Below are 25,248 nucleotides of genomic sequence, written 5' to 3' on the forward strand. Positions count from 1 at the left end.
GACGCGCACAAGGCGCCGGGGGACGAAACGCGTACCTGGCCAAGGGCTTATAGTGCCTGTCGTTGCTTTGCTTTTAGTTTATTTTTCATCACGCACACGCTGTGCCTGCAGCGCCACTTACAAAGGTGGTCTAAAAAAGCTCTATCCTAACGCGCTAGCGCCGTAGACAAGCAGACATTTCACGACTCCTTCGGCCGCCTCACACTGAGAAGTGCACAACCGCTATTCACGCGCGCTGCACGTGAGATGGCGCCACTTGTCATGAAGTAGTGGCGCTTCCATACCAGCGCACGCGGCCCTATAGCTAAGCTTTAAACAAGATTGTTGCGGCAGACGAACTCCTGCATACACAGACAGCATTAGAAAATGAGTGTTTTGAGCAAAGTTCACGGAGTTGTGCTCTCTCAATCCTTCTCGTTGATGATATACAAAAAAAAAACGGGCTGACCTCTGACTGGTAATCCTTTTACCCTTCCGCCTAATCCGCTGTACTTCCTTCATCAATAATGCTAGCACATCTTGCATCGCTGGGATCTATCCATCGTCTGCTGTCCCAAGGAACCTTCTGTCTGGAGCCGTCGGTTATCCTTAAAGTACCCGAACTCGAGCACTATTCCCGTTAACCTTAATCCGCTTAGCGCAAAGGCTGCTCTGCTGGTAAAGAAACTTTGCCTAAGTACAAACGCTGCAAACAGTGGCCAGGACACTATTTCCATAATCCGATGAGCCAACAGTTTAAGATAAACCAGCCCCGCCAAGCGCAGAAGGAGTAGTGCCCTGAAATTGAGATACGTTTGACGTGATCCTGAATCTTTTTTAAGTGACAGCAAAGGAAACTTTCAGCCGACTCACCCCAGCAAATCACGAATCATGCAGCTTTCATGACAACCAGTAAAAAAAAAACAGAAACCCCTAAATTTATTTCAAGAAGCATTAAAAGCTGGAGCTCCGGCATTCTCACAGTTTTCGACTTTACAGTAAGCTATCTAAAACAGACAAGAAGCAAAAGAAGTAAGAATCTTTGCAACGTGCGACACTCATGTCGCCAATGTCTACAAGAATAGAAGTGTAGGACAGACGAACTTTCTATTATTTACCTATGAAGCGAAAACTTAAGGCTAACAAAAAGGCTTAAAATGAAGCCATGAACAGTACACCAAGTGATGGAATGAATTATAGTATAGACCGAATAGCGGCATAGGCAGACAAAAAAGGCTGTGTGGGTCAAAGAGCAAGCGCTAATGCAGAAGAGTAGTAATTTGGGCTTGTTGGTAGCTCTTTATGATGAGCAAAAATTAGCTGTTGTTTAACTACTATTGAGTCTGGTTACAGAGTGAAAGCTGTGGTGTATCGGGCAACTAGACGCGGCTTAGCTTTTGTAATGGTGAGTGCGTTACCGGAACTCGTCGAAGCGCCTGCATCCTTATTTCCGTTCCTGTCGTCCGTTCATGAACGCCTCATTACATATCTCGAAGATACATTTCTAAGACATTTTTGCATTCACTAGACGCGCGCCATCTGCTGGACCACCACCGTACATTTCGTGTTGGGGTTTCAGTGGGTGCCGCGTGATAGCGCTACGACTGCACGCCATGCACGAAGGAAATTTAGCGGAAACATACTTCGCTACTCGCTTAATTGGGATATCTGTTTTCTCATGCTCATAATTAAATTATTCATGCAGGCTTCCACAAATCACTCGATGATAGTTTCTTAGACATCTCTGCATTCACTACACGCGCCTTCATTCACTTCGAAGAGTGGAACAGACGTGGCGGAGTCTTTATTGCCAAAAAAAAAAGGAGACTCCGCCACGACTGTACGACTCTTCGAAGTGAATGAAGGCGCGTGTAGTGAATGCAGAGATGTCTAAGGGCAATAAAGACAAAAAAAAAGAAACAGTCGTGGTGGAGTGGAAGCGTCCCCACTTCGCATGCCGGCCCGGATTCCCACTTACAGCCCAATTTTCTTCTGTTGCTTTATCAATTGAGGCCGCTTAAAGGTCATATCTGTACCATTCAAGGTCATTCGTGCAGGCAGTGAAATCGGCGCCGCTAGGCTAGTAAATATTTCGCCTTAAAAGCGCAAAAGCCCAAAGACGAGAGCAGCGCAGTGGGCGAGACGAGCGGCAAATTTCAGTAGAAGTTTTATTGAAGGACATGGATTCTAGCGCTAGAACTGCGCATGCGCTGAGCCTACCTGCTTAACAATCATGCTGATCTTAAAAACCTTTAAAGAGAAATTGGAGGAAGCCGTCGAAACCAATGTCCTGATTAACGCGTCGTTAACTTCGTAGTTAAAGAAAAATTCGTCCCGGACCAGGACGAATTTTTCTTTATCTACGAAGTTTCTGAAAAAGCTGCATAGCTTTCCTTTGAAGCCGTATGGCAGCGCTCTGGTGGAAGACAATGAATAATAACTCCCTTATTTAGATCATGTGAGCGGTAAAAGGACCCAACTGTTAAGGTGCCACCGTTGAGATTTGAAACAATGCCCCGATTCACCGCAAGCTAGAGACACTGCTATCAGCTGAGAGCGGAATAATGACCTTGTAAGTACAAAAGCACCGCCTCCATGAGTGTCCCTGTCATTGCGATAGACCTGATAGCCGGAAGGGAAATCCTCAGCGTCACCAATGGAAGCATGCATCCAGTACTGGTTACAAGTACGCCGTCCGGCTTTACTCAGGATATCAAAGTGGCAAAATGATCAAATTTATTATTTTGGGACTACAATCGACAAACAGAAAAACGAGCTCATCGGTTCGCGATTCCGTCGACTAAGGTGGCAGATATGTCAAGACAAGTCAACAATAGGTGTCTTGCAGTTTGGACTTTTTTAATCGTGTGCGCGTCATAGAAGGCTAGCGTAAAACTCGTTGAAACGCAACCTAAAGGCTGCAGCCAGTGAGTGCGAATGGGTAAGACAGAGCATGGCGTACAGAAGGACATAGATCTTCTCAGATCTCAATATAAAATTTTTACGCTTCTCGCCAGTTTAAACAAACGCGCTGCTTGTCTTTGAAAGCGCAAACCTGAAGTATTATCGGGCGGCTATATTTTCAGCGTATTTAAACAAACGGTGTGCACGCACTAGTTGAGTTGTCGTATGCTACAGGTGGGATTAGCCTTGCTTGTTCTGCCGGCAATTGTTCCACGGTAGCGTCACTTATATTTTAATAATGACCTAAAACTTGTCGGATCGAACCCGCTATGGGCACAGCCACTTATAACAGCACATATTCAACTCCCGCAGTCACCATCTAGGCACTCACAGCAGTACAAAGTCCACAACACAAGTCACCATCTATGCACATATTCAGTCACAGTAGAACATAGTCCATCGCAGTGCCACCATCCATGCACACATTCACTCGCAGTATAACATTGTCCACTCCAGAAGACACCATCTACGCACACATTCAATCATAGTAGACCATAGTGCGTTTCTGCTGTCGCCATTTAGAGGCGCACTATGCCAGCCGATAATACCGATTGTCCCAGTTCAGACTGAAAAAGGCGAATGCTTTTTTTTTTCTCTAAAACTTCTGCCAGCTCTCACCTGCAGTGCCTTCAAAATAAAAAAGGTAGTGCTAAGCTTACATGTTTAACGCATTAATCGGTGAAGGCCCATTGGTGTACTAGCGGTTGAGAGGACCGGGGCGGCAAGCCCGTTTTAGCGTTTCACAGGGCGGTTTTGTCCTCTCTATACCCACGTGCAAACTCAGCCTTCTTCGGCTTGCAGTTTTCTGTTCGATCACAATGCAGACACCGTCTGCCTTATGATCCACTGCCGAGTTCAAAACTTGGTGCAAACCAATTGCTAAACAGCAGCGGACATACCGCTGCAACGCGATGCAAGCGACGGACAACAGCTGCCTGAAAATTCCTCGACGAGTTTTCATCATCGCGGCCATATCGAAGCAGGTCGACCGCCGTGCACTGGCGCGTGGCTTTACCGCTCTCCCAAGAAAATGCGTGCATGTCGTGCCATGCCCAACTTTTCCGTGCCTCGTCGCCACAGTGAACCAGCGGCTCCTCTGCCGCAGACGATGCTAGCGCACCTAGCGACTGCCAGCCTTATTACAGCGGCTGTACTTATCTCACACTCGGCGGCAGCTTGGTTGTCGGCGTACGGAGTAGACTTGGCGGTACGACCCTGGATGACGGTAGATTCCTTGGCGAAATGCTACTCCAAATGGATAAAACAGCTTTTGATGCAAAATTAATCTAATATTTCTTGTGAACCGATTGTTTCATCATTGGCAGCCATTAGAGAAGAATCATCGCTCATTGTATTGAAATGCAATTCAGTAGTACGAGTCTAAATTCACTTCTACTGTCAACCACTACGTTCTTTAGCCTTATCTTATTTCGACCTGAAAGAAGAGACAATAGACGGGTAGAGTGGACAAAAAACGCCCATTTCTCCACTAATCAGCCAGCGGTGACACTGCACCAAGAGCGAAGCATGTCCCACGTCACTTCCTCTCTTCCCAACACATCCGGCAGCTACAGCGTAACCAAAAGCGACCCAAAGCAGGCAACTATTACAACGGCCGCTGCGGGAGACAAATGCTGCCCTCTCGAGTTCACCGAGGCCGAAATCGGTCGGCGCTGCGCAAATGAACCTTTAGACAGTCCGCGAACTAGGCCCACAACGCTCTGTCAGTAGCCCGAAGACCAACAAAGGGGAAGACAGAGGGAAAGCGCCGAACGTCCGGGCGTTTCGGCGGGCACCACTTTTCTTCGCTAATGAATGCCGCTTACCGGCCGGCAAGAGTTTTACAACACGCTCGTCGCCACGTTCACTCCACTAAGGCTCTGCATGCACCAATGCCGGTGAAGGCCCGGCACTGCTATGTTAATGTCGCTGCCAAGGAAGGCTGCCAAGGAAGTTTTCCTTTTCTTAAGTCTTCTTCCACTAGACCGGCCAGTTACAGGGGCTATTATTCGAAAGATGCTGGTTACATAGTAGCACGTCCTCTAACGAAAATGACCATGTCGCAGTCACACATCCTTTCAGGGATGTAGCGTCGCAAACAAACCACGAACAGATTGGATTCGTGAAACTTACACCCATGGCGCCGTACGTTTAAAATATCAGCTGTTTTGCTTCAGAGTTGCGTAGTGCAGTTACAGTGCTGTTACTAGTTACAACCGCACACACTAAACCAGCTGACTGGAGAAGAAAGGCGCCAGAAAAATTGCAGGATTGCACTTCAGTCTGCTCTAGAGCGGAAATGTGAAAGCCTTTCGCTTTCCTCTGTTTCTCCCTCCATTTTTCATTTTTTTATTCTCGGAATATTTATTTTTTATATCTGTTGTGTTTTTGTTTTATAACATATATGTTTCTTATCAATTGTTGCTTAATCAACTTTTACATTTTATTTTAAGATTAAAACTGGCCCACAATCTGCCAAGTTATCTGCCTATTTAACTTATGTGCGACCAACATTAGAATATGCCTGCATTATGTGGGATCCTGTAGAAAGTGGTTTAATATAATACACTTGAAAGTGTGCAAATAAGAGTAGCTCTATTTATAATGCCCAGATATACGCACTGATTCTGTAACAAAGATGCTGCGTCTTCTCTATTTGCCACCTCTAGCCGAACGTCGCCGAATGACCGGACAAATTTTTATTTCACCTCTCAAGAAATTCCTGCTATATCAATAGTTCCCATTACCTACTCCCAAAACAACTTGCACATCTGAGAGCAAGCAATGAATACTCTTACCAAACCCTGAACAAACGCATTAATGTGTACGCTTCTTACTTTCCGAGGAAGATAATGAAAGTGAAATGGAATGATTTACCAGCATCTTTCGTACAGTCCAGTACATTAACTACGTTCGAAAAAGCCATTTCCATTTCGCATTAAAAAGTTTTTTTCAATGTCATACGCCTAACCACTTGATGATTACATCTCGCCTAAGGTGAAGGCCGGAATTATGGAAAGGTTTTCCTTTATCCTTTTCTGTGTGAAATAACTGTTTTTAAAGTGAATGTTTATTAACACTGCTTCTGTAGAAAAAAAAAACATTACGCTGCAAGAAATATGATTGTGTAGATGACGATGACTTCATATTTTGGAATTTCTGTGTAATGAAAAGGAAACATGTTACTCCTCAAGTGTCAAGCCCCACCACTGTAACGGCGCCACGGCCATCAGTATTTGCAAATAATAATAAAGAATAAAAATAATAATTTACCATACTACTTATGATTTAGAGTTCGTGCGGAGAACTTCCGTCCATCACTTTCGTATACAAAATTCTGTCCACAACTTCCGTCCACGCCATTCATAAACCAAGAAATGCTTACACCTCAAAATCTAACTGGCGACAAAAGCCACTCAAAGACTCCAAACCCAAGCGTGCTGCTGTGGACGCCAGCGTCTCTGGATTTCTCATCTCTCAGATACGAGCCATAAAGTCAGCAGAATTTTCTTCGGCGTGCGGACTTGCATGCGCGCGTGTGCTTGTGTATGAGCATGACAGAGTTAGTGAGCAAGAGCGAGTGAGGCAATGAGCATGCGTTAGTGAGCATGAGTGAGCAGGCTTGAGAGAGCATGAGTGAATGGGTGAGTGTGAGCATGAGTGAGTGAGAGTTTCTGCCTTTGTCTTTTGTTGACACTTTAAGCATGCTCACCTCTTGATGCCGCAGTGTACTAACACAATCAAGAACAAAACTTTTTCAGACATCCATGATTATTAGCCTATCAATAAAGCCAACAGCTCCTGAAAACAAGGATGTCATAAGGAAAATTGCGTGGTCTGGTTTTGGTTTATGGGGGTTTAACGTCCCAAAGCGACTAAGGCTATGAGGGACGCCGTAGTGAAGGACTCCGGAAATTTCGACCACCTGGGGCTCTTTAACGTGCACTGACAACGAACAGCACACGGGCCTCTAGAATTTCGCCTCCTTCGAAATTCGACCGCCGCGGCCGGGATCGAACCCGCGTCTTTCGGGCCAGCAGCCGAGAGCCATAACCACTCATCCACCGCGGCGGCTTATAAGGAAAATTGCTTGTGTAATCAATTCGGCTAAAGATAAATTCGCAGCAAGTAGTAGAAAAAAAATCACATGCCCCCGCTGGGGTCCGAAACCACGGCATGCCCATTTCGCGTGCACTGCTCCGCCAACTATGCTATAGAGGGGGTGTTAGTTTTGTATATTGCCTGAGCTCGGTCGTTGTCACAAATGCCTCCAGAAACATTAGCGGAGCACGTGGTACGCACTTCCTCTTTTACTACCGGAGCTAAGCACAACGTTGCCGCACAAGGTGGCGGGCAGCCGTGTGAGGGTCTCCATGTGTGACCTAAGGCACAAAAACTGTCATTAACGCGTCCTTCACTAGGCTACTGAGCAGACAACGGTGCGGAAATGACAGGCTCGTTACGATATATATACGAAATAAATCAAGGCTTCACACAAATAATGACATCTGAGATTTTTCGTTTTTAATTTAGCTGCTAGTCACATTGGTAGTAGTCGAATGGGGAGTAACATCCCATAGCTGCACCCAGGCTCTAAGGGACACAGAAGTGGAGGGGGCTCCGGACTGATGTCCACCATATGGGGTACTATGGCACACACATCACACAGCTCACCGGTGTTTTGAAATCCACTTCATACAAATGCGGCCTACCCCGGGATTTGGTCCCGGACATTAAACCGACACGTCAAAGCCACCGAGGTACCGCGGCACGTGTTAATCACAGTGGCAAATCAGTTGCGTAATCATTTCAGATGGAAGATAATTTTACACGACAAACAAAAAAAAAGCATGAAAAGTTTCGGAACTAGTTTCCCATTATGATCAACGCCATCGTCCAACTTAAAACGCAGAAAGACATTCCCCGATGCTTTCCTTGCTTTTAATAACTGTTTCATCTTCCCGATGCACAAGCTAACGAGGCCTTTATTTCCCAAGCCTTGGCTGCTCAAGATTACTAGGAGGCTAACATGACCTCGTTATCAGCGTCTCTTTCAAGCACGCTTGCATACGAGGGCAGTTAGGTTGCTAGGATTATGAAAAATAATATTTTGCTTTTACAGACGAGCCTTACTGCGCCCTTCGTCTGCAGTGCTTACGAAATGGAGCCCCGAGTTGTCAGTTCTGCTTAGCACCCCTAGGTAGGAAAGAAAGCAGAATCATGAAGGGCGGCTCGTGTTGCAACGCGATATCTCGTTTCAAAATCTGCTCACAAGTTCGCGAGACAGTTTTTCTTTTCTTTCTTCCCAGCCACGGCTTTTCGTTGAGCGCACTCCCCGAGCTTTGCGGGTTACGATACAAGTGTGGCGAATCTGTTTAGTTTTTTACCTTCATGGTCTGGAAGTTTTCGTATCGTGTTTCGCGGGAGAGTTGCAATCATTCAACAGTATTTCCTTTTTTTATACACATAAAGTGTCAGCGCGATAAGCCTTCCTTTCTCCGCTATGTGTGCTCGCGGAGTGTAGCGGCAACAAATCCTTACTTCGGTTAAAATCCCTGCCTTTCACCCTCCCCCCCCCCCCCCCTATTTATCTATCTTAAATCCTTACTTTGCAGTTAGCATCAAAGAAACAATTGTTAGTTTCCACTCTCCAACTGAACACAGCGTCCCGGTGAATTTGCTCGTAGTCAAGCGGAGTATCTGCCTGTGGTAGTTTAATCCACTGAATTTCAAGTGCCGCCTGACTTCAGGATTTCACTGGACGACACGCCCGGCACTGTCATGTGTTCGATTACGAGCGTCAGCCGTTACGAAACAAAAGATGCCAAGTAACCCAGACACATAACTTCTGATGAGGGGAGAAATAAATAATAGGTACAAGTGCGCTTTCCTTTCAAACTACAGAAGGAAAATGGGAGCTCAAGGAGAAAATCTACCAACGAGCAGCAAACAACAGCAATATGATCGATACGCTGCATGCTAGCGCACTAAAGCATAGAGAGGAGTTTTAATTCCATACGACAAAAAACGTGTTCGCGAGAACAACGCCATAAGGCACATGTTATCACTTGAACACAGCCTGCACCCACATAATAATGACGCAGTCACTGTTAGTCCGCAAAATAAAAAAGGAAGGACTAACTGTCTCTTTGATATATCGATAGATGTTTTTTAACGTGTTCAATTACCGGGTGTTCTGCTGCCCACATTATAAAAATTTACTGTTGGTGTGAAAGACACACAGACGACCACTCCATCGAACTACTCTTGTTATCAAAAATTGATTCTCTGGCTCTTCTGGGCGTATTGCTGTTTGCCCTGCGGCAAAAAAAAAAATTTTAGCGGAGAAAATTTATTAAAATTTTTTGCCCGTACCGCGAATAAATGTCCTGACATCCTTACCGTAAAGGACAGGTTGCGGTCTTTTCAAGTGAACAGCAGCTTAGCGTGGCCTCAGGGATCCGCCAAATTAATTCGGGGCTCGACGCACGCATTTTAGTCGCAAAATCGTCCGGTGGGGCTCATCAAGTGAGAGGAGGAACAGTAACTCATTGCTACAGTGACAACTGTTGATCAAAGATTTTAAGGGAATCCCACAAGGTGGAATAGATTTGTAATAAGGGAGTAATTACTCAATGACATCCACACTAGCGCAGCCTTACGGCCACAAAATAAAGCTGGACAGTTTCCACGGAAACTATCAGCCTCACTCAAAATTTTGCAAACGCCAATATGCGTAATAATAGGTGCATGACAGTGTGCAAGGGTTTCGAACCCATGCCTAAGGTGCCCGCCTAATATTGCTGCCACTGTCCATCCAGTGTATGCCGCATTTATTCCTTCACGGCGAAATAAGTAAAAATCAGGGCTGCAGCACGACTAACACAAACAAGCAAACTTAATTACGTGTGGCGAAAGGTCTGCAAGCAAGGGCGCAATCAGAATGTCGAGGTTTTTCTTGTCTACGGAGCAACGCACGACAACAAAAGCGTTGCCCTAGCTCGACAGCCAACACACTGCGAAAAACTGTCTATTGAATGGTGGCCAGTTTCAAGGAAAATGGACAGTATGATGTGTAACATGCAATAAGCTAGATAGTAATAAGAATTCCGGGTACTACGCAGTATGCTGGGTACCATGCAGTATGTTTAGTGTGTGGTATACTGGGTCGTATGCAGCACACTGGGTAGTGAGCAGTAGGCTGGATATTGGCCACTATCCTGGGTAATATGCAGTCTGGTAGATAGTAGGCATTATGGTGGGCAGCATGCAGTATGCTGTGTTGTGAGCACTATAAAGGGCAGGGGGCAGTAAGCTGAATATTAGTCACTATACATGACTGGGAATGGTGGGCACTTCTTCGCACACCTCAGTTGGGAGCAGTTGGCTCTAAAGGCCAGAGCGCTAATTCATAAATGGAAGGCTGAAAAACGTCAGCATATATATATATATATATATATATATATATATATATATATATACAAGAAAGTTGGGCAAGATATTATATTTATTCACGACTCTCAACAACGCACCAAACAAGAACAACGGTATAGCCTCTCTTTTGTCCGTGTTTGGTGCGCTGTTGCGAACCGTGAGCACATAACATCTTTCGTTTCTCTCTGTCCGTGCATGCCCGGCTTCCAAATGAAACGCATCAAGTACCGTTCTCCCTGTATACGCCGAGCCGTTCGATATGGATCGAAGCACAGCGGATGCACATCAGCTTTTCTGAGCGCATTGATCCGCTAGACGATCCAACTGTCGGGCGTTCCCGTTGCCGCGAGGCACCGCATCGCGGTCCGAATGGAAGCAGAGATACGTCTCCTAACGAAATGGAAGCCACGCGTTCTGCTTGCGTTCGAAAGTCGGTTACTTCCTGTTGAAGCCGGAAAATTGGGCGGCGCTTATCTCAGCGGGCGAAATTACGCGTTTTGTGCAACATTTTGAGTTTACTACAGCATTATACGCGTTATTTTTCCTTCTCTTCGCTACAAAATATCTTTTTCCTGTATACCAGTTCAAAAACTTTTCGGAATCAATAAGAAAAAAAAAGAAACTGAAACAAGCCTTTGTGGTCGCAGGTGGGGTTTCGCCACATGACGCAGTGAAGACATGACCGATTATTTTACAAAAACTGCCGCACACGCTAAAATCCAGAGGTAGCCACAGCAACGAATGATTTTGTTCTTAAAATGCCGGAAATTTGTCGAATGCAAACCGAGATTTTTTTGTTCAGCAAGATGGGAACGGGTACCAGCATGTAATGCTTATGTATATTTGTGTCTGTGCCTTTTTAGTCAGAGTCGCCTCAAGTGAGGTCCTCGGGACAGCAGATTTAATATTCACATGACGAGCCGGAGCGAAACGCCACAAGGCGGAGCACCAAGAGGGACCACCAAGAGGGAGCAGAGGAGTGCCGGTAAAATTCCGATAAAAATTCGAATGCCCCGAAAAGTGGGTTTTTCTTACTTTCAACGAATTATTTTCGTCATTAATAATTTATTTTCACCATTTCCTACCTGTCTATTTGTGTTGCAATACAAAAATTGTTCTGCATTGTGCTCTGCCGGCGTATTAACCGTACTTTTGGGGTCCATTTTCTTCTTAATTGTAAAACATAGACGTTAAAGCCGCCGCGGTGGCTGAGTGGTTATGGCGCTCGGCTGCCGGCCCGAAAGACGCGGGTTCGATCCCGGCCGCGGCGGTCGAATTTCGATGGAGGCGAAATTCTAGAGGCCCATGTACTGTGCGATGTCAGTGCACGTTAAAGAACCCCAGGTAGTCGAAATCTCCGGAGCCCCTTCACTACGGCGTCTCTCATAGCCTGAGTTGCTTTGGGACGTTAAACCCCTATAAACCAACCAAAACATAGACGTTCAAGCGTAAGTGATAACAGGTCGAAAGACAAACACGAGCGCTACACTACAATGAGAGAATCATGATGAACAATCACCTGCGGGGCTTCGCAGAGGCGCGTCCTTAACAGTGATAACGTATCTAAGAAAGTGAACTCTCTCGTGTACAATGAAACAGATAAGCCACTCATGTAACCAGTGGCTCTCTGTAGATGAACAATTCCTCAAGAAGGTCATCTGGGACTACCTTTGTTTTTACCCAGAACCTCACTTTCCAGAAATCGCAACAAACAGCCGCAAACAGCGAAACGCATATGGAAGCGCACGTTATCATTCTTTGTCATGTTTCGCAAGTGCTAAAAGAACACGGCCAAAGTTGGAACAGACGTGGACGAGCGCTACTTCCAACTGTTAATTTCATGAAACCGCAAGTGCTCTATACGGTGGTCAAAGGCTACTATGACACGGCAGGAGACAGTATACGTGCGCGATAAAAAGAGCAGCTGCCGAGAATGACAGAAAGTCTTTGTCCGTGTTCTTTTAGGGCTTGCCGCAAATGACAAAGGTGCACCAACTAGCCCGATCGCCACTCTTCTGAACATTCTTTGTTAAATTTGCATCATGTCCCGCTGTCAGTTTATACGACAGCGTACTTGCCACACGAAAAGGTGATTCCGTATGCCATACCCTCGGCGAAAGATTTACCGCGGTCGAAGACGAGGGATGGCATGAGCTGTTTGCTTCGTATTCACTGCATATATGTAGAGAACAGCGGGCTTCTCTTTGCTTCCTCACCACTGCCTGCATTTTAAATGTGGGTGCATAGATGGCTCAGCTTGCTCGCAGACGAGAAAACAACTGAAATAATGCAGCAGCTGGCTACCCTATAAGAGTTGCAGCCTTCTTTTGTGGTTTCATTTTGCTGAGTGAGGCATCCCTTTCTGGATTTCGCGAGCCGCCCTCAACTTTCTTGAGGTAGGGCTGCAGCTAGCACCGTCTCGTGCGAAAGTGAAAGCGTAGCGCTTGTGTTTGTCTTTCTGTCTGCGATGGTCCATGCAGCGCTGTTCTGCTTTACTATCCACCAGCGAAGTCAACACCTGCGAGTGGATGGTCCATCTGTCGTCTGTCTTCATTAGCAGCCAAGATACACGAGGCTTTGGCTGGGCCACATCCCTCACCAACGTGGCCGTTGTAATCTCAGGGTATTAAAAGCAGGCGAGGCTCCGCCCCACGCGTTGATCCTCTCAATGCTGACCCATGCAGCATTCTTCATACAAGACGCGTCCACTTCATTTTAATCACTCTGAACCATCATTTTTGTCCTGTCTAGTTCCGCTTTAAGTTGGATCTACCTTAAGTTGGATCTCCATTGGATATGTTGGATAAACTGCAATTGAATAAGGTAGCAAACATTGTTACACCTACATGTATTTACGGTTACGATACCAAACCGCTCAGTAAAAACCAAGCTGCTTGTTACTACTCCGATCAAGGGCCCTGACAAGCTTTTTTTTCCTTTTATCCAGACACTGCGCATCTTATTTGAAACAAAGAAGCTGGTATCGACGTGCCATTCCCTTGGCCTATGTTCGGGCAAAAAGACGTGCAAAAATATTCAAACCCGTAATTTGAATTCTTGCGATATGGTAAACCTCACTTTCATTGAGATAGACTCTCACAGAGCGAAGAGTTGAACAACAAATACGTTCGATTTAGGTTCGCCTATTCGAATCTAGCACGGAAACCGAAGACAACGCCGGCCTGAAATACAGGTAGCACCGCCACGTACGCCATGGCGTATTACAGTGAACAAAACTCTCTAGGACGCACGACAAGCGATTTTGGCAAATGGCTGTCATGTTTGTAGCGACCACAAGCTGTCACGAGCACACATCACCGCCCGCGAGTTCGACTTTCACCTCGGCAAATGTGGTCTCCAGTCCGCGGCTGATTACAGAGCCATCAGGTTCGGTTCCCGATGATGCATCCTGGAGACTTTTGTCTCCACTAGTACATGCGCCCTCAGAATAATTAAGAGCGGCGCTAAGGCGGCCGCTCAACCGCGAAGCGCGGCGGAAGAGTACAGCCATGGTCTGCGCATGCGTGGGTTGCCTAACTGGTGAGGCTCGTTCTGTGGCTGGTTTAGATTAGCGATGCTACCACTCAGCTGCTCCCACAATGCATACGCTAGGGGCCCTTTCGGGGTTGTGCGGCGATGTGGCAGTAGATTGCGACACTGACGCTCCACTCCATCACGATGTGCTGCGTATGGAGCGAATCATCATTCCGTGCTTGCGGCGACTTTCGCTGTTTTCTGCACAGATGGTGTGTAACAACCATACAAGCTACATGGTCTGGCTAGCCATCGCAGTGCCGACCAACTTTCTTTTAACTCCTAGCGCAGTTCCTCTGCGAATTTTTTGGTTTTTTGCATAAGAAATGCAAATAATTTAGTAAGTTAAGCTTTGGATCTTAAGTTACAGAGCGCTGATGAAACAGCCGATAGAATAAAACGAAGCAGCTTATTTCTCAGCTCCAAGATCTTGCACATGAGACTCTGTGCATTCGGACAGATATTAACCGCTTCCAGACGCCAGTCTCACCCAGGCTCCCAGTATATTGAGCAGATACGCTTGCTGGTCGCTTCCCTCGGCTCTCGATGACGAATATTCTCAACTTTCGGTTCTCTCGTGCCTCCCTGTTTGTTCGTGAATATCCTCTGTTCATTTAGATGGCAGTGCGCATAAGCATCAATCGAAAAAGCAAAGGGGCTCGACGAGTAGCCCGGATAGAAATAGTTTTATGGTTTATATGAGGGCTCAACGTCCCGAAGTGACTCAGGCTATGAGGGACGCCGTAGTGAAGGTCTCCGAAAATATCGACCCCCTGGGGCTCTTTAACGTGCGCTGACATCGCACAATGCACGGGCCTCTAGAATTTCGCCTCCATCGAAATTCGACCGCCACGGCCGGGATCGAAACCGCGTGTTTCGGGCCAGCAGCCGAGTGCCATAAGCACTGAGCCACAGCGGCGGCGCGGATGGAAATAGTGTGAAGACTAGAGTGCAACCATGTGATATACAAAGCAATGCCGGGTTTATTATTTCTGCGATGAAAAAAAATGACAAGAAAACGTAACATTTCATTTCCTCAGAAGTGGCCGGCATTCAGTGGCCGCGTCTTCGTGGTATTCAATATTTCGCGCGTCATATTTTGCTTAAAAGCTTATTACATTCGCTGCTCAAAAATATAACTCACATAAGAAATGCGTAAGAAGTAAATGAAAATGGTCTGGCCGTGAGATGTTTAGCCAGACCATGGAGCTCGCATACAGTGAAGTGGAGCACGGCTTGTGCACGGCTTGGCGCAGACAACGGCGCCAAATTCACCGCAAGCCACACGCTCAAAATGATGACTCGCTCCAAACGGAGTGCGCAGCGTCGACGCATTGGTCTGTGTCGCAATCTCCTCTACCCACCACCACCTGCGCAAGGCCCAAACCGTAGCGTTTGCCTTTTGCAAGCTGCGCAGAGATAGCAGCGCTAATCCAGACCCACCAAGGAACGAGACCCACCAGGTACGAAGATCGAGCATGCGCAGACTGTGGCTGTATACTTCCGCAGGGGGCGACGCTGCAAATTATTATTCAAGGACCTGTGGCTTAATGCTCAAGGGGGATAAATAATTGCAGTACTCACCCAAGACGTGTCTCATATTTGAGCACTCCTGTGGGCGTAGCTCAGCGTCGCTCTAAAGCTGCTGCGCCTCGGTTCACTTCAGTTCTGGCTGACGCAGAAAGGCGAACAGTATCCTGCAGGCGTCACACGTTCATCGGTGCTTCGCAAAGAACGGTGCTTCACAAAGCGCATTGTGTCGGCAGGATTCTGGTGAAATGTGCGGACCGGCAGTCAGGGGTCGTGGTTCTGTCCTCGTGTGATCGCTTCACTAACCTTTGGAAACCTCACATTCAGCACCAGGAGAATATGATGACTGCCTCAAAGTTTCACTCCGCCGGCACGTCTCTGACGAAGTGATCTCGAGGCCGTGTCACCACCCGCCCTCCGAGTGGGACCAGAGAGTTTGTCAAGCGCACAATCCAACGAGGCTCAATCAGCAAAGAGCACGCTTCCTCTGGTTTGGGTGTTGCAGCTGTAAACCACCAGCCAGGCGCCTGACCCGGTCTCAATTTTCGACGATTCGGCTATATCCGGCGTGACACTGTTCCTGTTGACCGCTGAAGAAGCTTGTCCTGCCACGACTGTACTGGACACTTCACAAAGCACCACGCACATACACAGACACGAAGCAACTCCGGTGTAATGAAAACACGGGATAATGTGGACACAGCCGCTCGGTGACCCACACTGCGCCGCGGGCGTCTAACTTCAAGAACGGAAACCGCGCCAGAAGCCAAGATTTAGCCGGTGATCGCCTCCTGTAAATGTTTTTCGCACAGTATGGCAACCAATAACGCATAAAGTGCCAGCAGAAACTGTCCTGCTTTCAGAAACTCTGCCAGGCAGTTAATATTACGTCACCTACTGCTTTTTATTTGGATTTTGTGTTCCATGTGAAGGGCGTTATGGGTAAATAGCTAGAGCGCGTTTTCTGCTTCATGTGATGTGCAATGCCGGCGACTGAAGCGCCCAGGATGAACAGCCGCTGGCTAAAATCCATCGCGGCGTCACCTATTGATCCCAGATAGGCGCGTCCATTTGGCGCGCCAATGGATGTTCGTCTGGAAGCGTCTGCTCTGTCATCCTTGGACATGGTGCTAGAAAGAACCCGCACTATGAGTGAACACACTTCCCGGCGCATTTCGCCACTCTGATAAGGCGTCGGCTACCTCATTTCTTCTTACGTTTTACCAGCAGCACGCTGCTGCACATCTAGGATTGAAACTGCGTTTCGGGGACGTTATACAATGACCGCCCCTTCTAGCAGGAATGGACACGATACAGAAATACATCGCCGCTAGCGATGCGTTTTAAGGTTAAGGCATTATATGGCTAATCGGTGTTCGTCCGTCCGTCCGCGAAATCTGTCACACTATAGCTGTTAGTACTTAAGCAAAAAGATCCTTGTCCACGGCGGGATTTGAACCACCGTCCTTAAGCTGTGGAGCCAAGTGTGCTAGCGACTACACTACATCCACACATCAGTGATACAAGCAGCAACACCGCGCTATAGGCTCTCGCCTCACCGCACTTTAGGCCAACAAACTGCCCCCCCCCCCCCCCCCCCTGAATTTTTAAATGCGAAAGCGATATGTGGCTTACCGGTCAGAAAATCCGGCGTTCCGTCCACGAGAAACGGACCCAAAACCCAAGTGACCCCATGCTGTTATCGCAACCGCCTACATAATACGGAAAGAAATGAGAACAAAATTTCTTCAATTAAGTTCGTTCCGAAGTGCTTTCAGAACGCAGGCAGGCACGAACAATTCAGCTTCGCTGGCCACTGCCTGAGATTAGGACGCATGCGTCGCCGCAGCCAAACACCCCGCATGCACGCTTCCGCATTCACAGCACGTAAGTAGTCTTGAATGTCCTCTCTCATTTAATTCGCGGGCAATCGTGTACCCTGGCCACTGCTGTCCCCGATAGTGTGTGGAATTGTGGTCTTACCTGTGCTTGCCGAGTTCTTCCTGGTTGCTCAGGCAGACCCATGTTCACCAAGGGTAATTTCGGAGGCGCACTCAACAGTCTTAGGCCACTTGGAGGCAAAGGCTTTGCAAAGACGCAAGAGGCGAGCCTGAACTGACGACAGATGACATCGGAGCATTCTACCAAGTGCTGACTCAAGTGGTATTTCTGTGGATATAACTATTCTAAGCAAAATACAGAAGCACAGCATATTAAAAAATCATTCCGTTGCACTGATAGGTACTCACCGTTGGAACTTCGCATCGAGGACCACAATAAATGTTTGTGTCGAGCGGCCATTTTCACCTAATATCAGGTAGAAAATTGTCAGTAGCCGGATTGGTTCATGCAAAAAGCTCACCTTGCTGGTCACGTTTGTTAGTAGTAATCAGCGCCTAGAATAATAATAACAATAAGCGTCTGCACAGTGAGATGCTCTCATTTAGAAAAAGCGAATAACTGCAGGGCGCGAAGTTTTTTCTTCTTTTTGGCAACATTGAAGTTTTTTTCCCTATCCCAAATGCGCCACTTCCAGATTGTCATTATTCCATAGACAATTGTCAGCAGCAGAAAAGAAATTAGAGTTAACAAGGCACGAATCCTACACGCTGCTCTTGGTGTGAATTAAAGGAAAAAAAAAAAACGTTCCAAGCTTCCGGGTGGGACAAACCACGAAAGAGTCCGTGACGAATAATTTTAAGAATCCATGGTTTCAGTTTCACTTGTTTTTATTTCATGTCACAGTTTCACATCAGACATGGGCAGTATGCAGCTCTAGACGCGAACAGGCTCTGAGCAGTCGCATCTAAGCGTGGCCACCGTATTCAACGCCAGTGGCGCCATCTAGGCTACAAGCCACGAAACATCAACGCCTTTGTATCTCTTGTTTTCTGTACTTTGTGTATCACACTCGCACGAGTAGATTCAGCCGTGTGCGTACACGTCATATATATTTTTATGTATATGTATATATGTATATGTAAGACACGTGATTTTCTTATGTACAAAATACTCATTTCACGTAGTAATGAGAATGTAAACGTGGTTTTTGAGCTTTCTGTTTTTTTTTCTCTCATAACAAGCGTGGGGCTGTGCTATATGACTGGCGGCGCCGAAATACAAGCCTCACGTTACATTTTAAAGCTATCTGAATAATAATGCTGTCTCCGACATGCCTATTTTGATTGGTTCGCTCATTGGCGTGCGGTTGTCTAGTAGAGATAATAAACCTGCAAAATTTAAACAAAAGTGCCATTGCACATTTTATGCAACTGCGCATCCGACTTGAGCCTACTACCTAAGGAGGCCATAGCAGAAAACAGTGTCATTGCTGTGCCTTCAATAGAGTTAAGGCATTCTCTTTACATGAAAAATAGCTTCATCCCGAAGTTTTGTGACTGGTATCTGTTTCGAAGTTTTCATCTCTTTTTTGTAGCTTTTCGTGATAATAAATGAACAACACGTAACTTAAAACCTCAATACTCTCATATGTAGCAGCAGTCTTTACGTAGAAACGCCACAGCGAAATATGCTTCCACATTTAAGACCCCTGAAACAGTGTTCTGTGTGCCAGACAAGCTTACTCTAAGGCCTCTAAATTTTTGAAGCTCATACAGTAGTCGTCGGGAAAAAATAGTAAGAAGCTCGCATTGCTAACAAGCTTTTAATCGTAATAAATTGGTATTTCTGTGATTGTTTAAGGTTTTACTTTGTGAAATAGAGGAGCTATATTTAAACGTTTCCTGTGGCGTCGTTGTCAATACAGACCTTACCGGTTTTCAAAAACGCTAATAAAATTGAGCATGCAACTTGAAGATTTCTCTTGCCTCGCATAACCGGTAGTCTATAGATGCTTGGTCCATGGGACATTAATTTTGAAATACACTGCTGTTTTGTCGTTCTCTATTTTCGGCTTCTTGATGCGCATTAAAATAGAAAGTTTTCTACTCCAAATTAGCATAAGAGGAGATTTCATTATCTCCAAGCTGTAAGGCGCTATTAATCACATTTTTCCCGTTCCGCACCCACAAGTGTTGTATTCAAGGAGAGCCCGATGACGGAGCACCTTGCCCCTTTAACACAAGAGTTGATAACACAGGCGGCGTACACAATTGAATATATGTTTCGTGCTTCACAGCAACAAGCACGGAATGGTTGCGGTTTAGTTAAAATTCTTCCCCCCGAAGAACTAAAGAAGGTCAGGCCGAGAACATTACGTACCAAATGTCTCGGAGCTTTGGCGCCGATGTGCTATGCGGCTTACGCTACTGACCGATAAAAACAAGTACACCTTCAGTGCTGTGAAAAGCGACTGCTCTTCCTGGCATATAATTCTGACTCAAATGTTTTCCTGTGTTTTCAGTATCGTATGACTTTCGGAAGCGGGAGTGTCAACCTTTGCAAGAATTGAACGAGACCTTCAAGATGACGATACCACGCAATGCTAGGGCCACATCATTGCGATCGCAATTAAGCGATCAATAGCGTGAAACGGATGTTTGGCGGTTGATAGCCTCAGTATACCCGGTGTATGAATTACACGTGAATCTTCCCGCTTCACTAGACTGCCGCCACATCTTTTGAAATTTTTATATTCCTATGTTTTCAATTTAGACATCCTATTATCCACGTCACCTAATTGCAAACCCTCGGAGGCTGCAGTTGTCTCAGAAGAAAGTAAATCATGAATTACGAATGCATCGGATGTGTAAAACGGTCTTCATTGGTTAATATCCGTTCCTGACAATTCCATGCTACATTCGGCACATATATATACAAATGTAAAAGGTGCAGCAGCCGTTTCGTCAATCATTATTAGAAATAAACCAGTTACTCTGAAAATACAGTGGGAAGATACCTCCTCTGCTAGTTTGAACACTAGAATTTTATCGACAAACAAGAGCTGACACAGGTTATGCACTGCATCCATTAAAGGTTGATGCTGTTGTATGCGGAAACATTACTGTTTCATTAAACGCTCAAAAATTTTCAAGCGCCATTTAGTCATTTCTCCAAGATGGTTCGACGTCCAGAATGGGTGGAGCCTAGCAATATGTTATATCATGCATGCAATCTTGCACGCTCAGAAATTGGGAAATGTGAACTGATATAAACTTCGCAACTCAATGTGAGTAAGCTCTCACTAGCCGATGTCATTCTAAATCCTAGTCTTCTAACTTTTTCACTGCCATTATTGTGTAGTTTACGCTTACTTTGAGACCCTGAAACTTGAGGCTGCGGCGATTAGCGTACTATAGAGTACATATAAATTAATCTCTCATTTACAACACCATCGACCTATTGCTACTGCGTCGAATACTCAGGCGCACTTTGAGCAGTCAAGACAATGCACAACACGCCTCCTCATCTTCCATTAAGGACTCCCTACGCTACATCTGTGCGCCGACACCTGTGCCATTTTGGAGCAAATCTGTGCTCTAGACTGGCGGCTTAAACCAGTAGGCCGGCACGTAAAGCTGCACTAATTTATTCCATATCGCGATGAACTACTAAGGCTGCCATAGCAAGCTGAAATTTTGGAATTTTTGATAAATAAACGAGTACTTCAAAGCGAAGCACAGTCGGCTAAACTACTTCCTAATTTACGCTAATATTACATACAACTGACATTCCTGTTTACGCCCGAACCATGTAAGAGCTAATGGCTTTCCATACCTGCACAAAACTGCTCATTTCGGGTCTCTAATGCAACGTTTTACCGGTCTTGCCTACTCATAGTCTACCCAGTCTACACCTTCCCTCCATTTCCCTGCCCTTCGTCCACTGCAGCACTGTTGCAACCCACGTGATGATTCAGGCTCTTGCGACTTCCTGCTCACTGGTTTCCTTCACCCTTCTCAGTCTTACGGTTGCTGAGCTGAGTAACGGAAGACGCTCATGCATGGCCTTCTTCAAAGCTTTCAGGTGTTCATCATGCGCGTGACTTGAGCGCCCATATTGCATCGCGTGCTAGACCTCTTTAGGCCATCTGGCGGGAAAATCACTGCCCCAGATACGCCTAACTGCTTGGGTGCACATCCTCATCGTTAGGTGTCAGCGCATATCAGCGTACACTGCCGTACAATTCCTTCTCAAGCATCTCTCTGACTACTACCCCATACACTTACTTCACTGGTGCACAAATCACAACACCTGAAACGTCTTTTCGGTCTCTGTAGCTGATTGAGTTAGTAATGTCTTTGGGTCGTATCGATCTCTTTCTCGTCTTCGTTTTTGGTGCCTCCTGACCACGAGTTGTAATAATTACACCTTCGCTGCCTGTGTATGGAAAAGCAGGCAGCGTTTGTGGTTTTATAAGCAAATGTAATTTAAGCACTGTCACGGTTGTGTCGCGTTAATATTACGCAACAAAAAGGGCCGCTATTTTCTCAAGGTCCTTGATTAAGCAGTGCTATGTATTAGGCGGCATATTCCGCAGCATCATTGCAATTCTAAACTATGATGGTTTGCCTGTAATTGTAGCCGCATTGTTCATCGAGACTCCCATTCTAGCGGCAAACTTATAAGGATGGTCGCATCTCGCTCCCTTGATTTGAGTGCCGACCAGTAAAACGTGATAAAATAACCGCTGAACGATCTCCTGTTATCAAGAAATATCGTTAGACTCTGCATACGCGTAATGTTGACGGAGGGTTCTGCAATAGAGAGGGCGAGAAAATAAGGTGCGTCATGATGTTTAAAAATACTGCGATTCGAAAGCCTGTGAATAATTTCAATAAAAACTGAGCGATGAAGATGTTATAACAAAGATTATAAATTAAATTTTAAGAATAATGAAAAACCTATCTAGTACAATAAAAAAGAAAAAAAAAGCATCATATAAACTTATGGCCAATGGACTCGTAAATTACAGATTTCGCGTTTTAAAGAAAGAACCTTGGGTTCTAATACTATGGCTTTCTGCGGTGCGGTTCTCATCTTTAAGGATGTATTTCTAGCCTTTCTAGCACTACGCGATGCAATCAGATTTTCGAAGCCTGTCAGATTTTAAAATAAGTGAAAAGATAAAATATTCATTTCTACTCTCGGCTGCGGGTGTTGTATAGGCATTGTTTCTAGATCCAATTAGGTGCTTTTTCTAGTTCACATTTCAAAGAGAATCGGGCTGGCAAAGAAAAGTGAACATATCGCTGAATGTGCGTTAAACGAAAACGACTTATCCGTACGCCCTTCACGTTCTATATTTCGAAAGGGATTAATGTGTGTTGAAAGTATTACAAAAATAAATGCGGCGAATACCTTATCTTAGGCTAAACACATTCTACTCGTTGCGAAAGTCTCCAGGAGCAACTCCCCTTTTTGCAGGAGCAGTGTAGCGCTCAGCTGTGGCTGAAACAGCACACTTAATTAAGGCGTTCCACAGAGGCCAACAAAAGAGGCAGAATACCCAACCCCTTCAAACATTAGATTGCAGTGCTGCGACCTTTACGAATGACTGTATCATCAAGCAGCCCCATAGCCTCTCCAATCCCGAACACTCTGGCCTTAGAGGATTTGAAAAGCTGACAAGTGTTATCTGCCTTATGCCTCATTTTAAGCTACCCGCAATTTTGATCTGGGACGCAAGCGACGAGGCCAACTTTTGTAAATCTTTGCAGTTAATATGCTGTTTTTCTTTTGTTGTTCTGGTAGCGTATTAGTTCGTATGCTGCGCGTTCAGCAAGTGTACCACCCTGGGCTGATTGCTCTTCTCAAACAGAATTTTCCCTGAAGAAGCTCATTTATGCATGGCAGAACTTACTTGCGGGGTATCGCAAACAATTTCACACTTATATTTTCTCGCAGTATTTCAGTCTCTTCTAACCTTGCGGCTTGGTTCTTATCCCTTACATTGCGGTTAGTTCCAGAAGCACCACAGCACAACGCCACGAAGCCTTCCTCACTGGCGTTCGAATAACCGTTAGTGTACTTTGAAAATCAGAAGCCGCGTCGTGACACAAAACACAGAGGCTGGCGAGCAAGAAGCGGTCACGTGTCTGTCTGGAGGCCAGAACTGAAGGTATGACCACCCTGTCCGAAAGTACGTGAGTATCACTTTTTTTTAGTAAAACCTTTACTCTTGTTTTCCACCGCTTCTTATACACCACGGCAGTGATTCTGAATATAGGCGCTGAATTCACTCTCGTCACCTCCTGCTCGGCGCACTGCTCCAACGTAGCGGCTGGAAAACGTATCAAGCCTACCACGGTCCCATGCGGCAAGGTGTTCGCACATGAAATGAACTGCAAGCGTAGGAATCTACGTGAATATTTACCACCTGTTAACATCTACAAATATTATCTAGGCTACGAAATAGAACGATCCAGGTGGACAAAAACTTACTGTATACAATAGTTTGAAAGCCAGAAATTTGAATTCAGATGAGCGGAGGATTTTAATTCCAGTGCTATTATCCCACCATTGTCCTCTTCGAGAGCATTCTTCTAAGGCGAAAATTGTTCTCAGAGAACAAAAACTTCTTTAGCTGCAGTTTTCCTTTCGACTAATCTTTCCCAGCACCAAAAAAGTGGCACTGTCGTGGAGGTCTCTTTCCTGCCTTCTAAAGCGCCCGATCCCTTACCTTGATCTCATTCTTAACCAGCTTCAGTCTTCAGGTTCGTTGGCCTGCTTGCCACGGGCGTTGAGCGCTTGCTGCCCATAGATACGCACAAAAAACATAACAGAAACAAACTCCAGACACACACCGCTTCCAGCACGACGAGCCCCAAACATCACAGCCACTGCGACGGCGATAGCAGTAGAGAGTTCTTGTGATCCCACGCTGTCTCTACACATCACAAAGGCCGCGATGATGCGCCTACCCATCCGTGTGTGTTGTAGTGCCCGCGAGTGCTTGTGTGTTGTCTGTGGTATATAGATGGTTCTGGCAGGCGGCGCTCGGTGTCCTCAGGGATTCCGTCGTGCGCCATCATAACACGGTCTCCTTCTCGGTGATCTCCCGCTGGATGAGCGCGACTGGACCAGGCCGCGAGTCCGTCGGCGTCACCCTGTTGTTGGTCCCGTCCCGAGACCGCAGCAACTCCTGAACCGTCGACGGTGGCCTGTGCCGACGGACAAAACGCGTCCGTCAGGGACTTCGTTCCGTAACAACTTCAGGTGGCAGCACGGAAGTGTCACGGTGTTAGGTACAACCTGGCGTGCTTTCAAGCTTGTCACTTTAGACTTCACCTGTCTGGGTGACGATGCCCTAAAACGCAGTTCATTTCTCAAAGCTATCCGTTTCCTTTCTCCATCCTGGACAGTAATTTTTATTGGAGTGTAAGTCAGCCTTACAGCACGGAGACTTGATCTTGCTCGGCCGAGGCAACTCCGATCGGCTTCATATTGTTGGCGCCTGTACACATTTGCCACTTACAGAAGACGCTGCCCGTAAGACGAATAAACCGGACGAGCAGAGCGGCACCCATACTGAAGGTTCAATCGACAATTGTCTAATTGTTAGTTGCTGCCCCTAACCAATGATTGCCTGGATTCACTCGATCTTTCGATGTCAGAATGACTTACTCATTGGCATGATTCGTAACGCAGCATCGGCCAGAGATGAAGTGAATAGGTGAGCAAGCCAGATAGGTTTAAATTAAAAAAAAACTCAGAGGGCGGTTACGACTGTGTAACGCGATGGTCAGCGATAGTGGTTTAGACGTTTAGTTTTGGGGATATATGCCTGGTCCAGTGGTCAAGTGATGCACCCCTGAACTGGGAGGCGGCTGTTCCAAACAGAGCCGCCTGTAGGCTTATGCGACTCAGGTTGACCGTGACATAAGGTCACGTGACATTAACGTCACG

The 25,248-nt window shown here is 46.2% G+C and overlaps 1 protein-coding gene across 1 annotated transcript in view; it reads right to left on the minus strand.

Annotated features, from left to right (window-relative positions):
- Nucleotides 1-18,155: 18,155 nt before the first annotated feature.
- Nmdar2 (glutamate ionotropic receptor NMDA type subunit 2) overlaps nt 18,156-25,248 on the minus strand; it is a 160,817-nt gene continuing 153,724 nt past the window's right edge. Inside the window, exon 18 of the mRNA XM_077633687.1 lies at nt 18,156-24,503. Within this exon, the coding sequence (XP_077489813.1) occupies nt 24,371-24,503 (133 nt within the window). The 3' untranslated portion in view covers nt 18,156-24,370. The remainder of the gene's footprint in view (nt 24,504-25,248) is intronic.

This window comes from Amblyomma americanum, chromosome 8 (assembly GCF_052857255.1).
Source record: "Amblyomma americanum isolate KBUSLIRL-KWMA chromosome 8, ASM5285725v1, whole genome shotgun sequence".
Classification (NCBI taxonomy): Eukaryota; Metazoa; Arthropoda; class Arachnida; order Ixodida; family Ixodidae; genus Amblyomma; species Amblyomma americanum.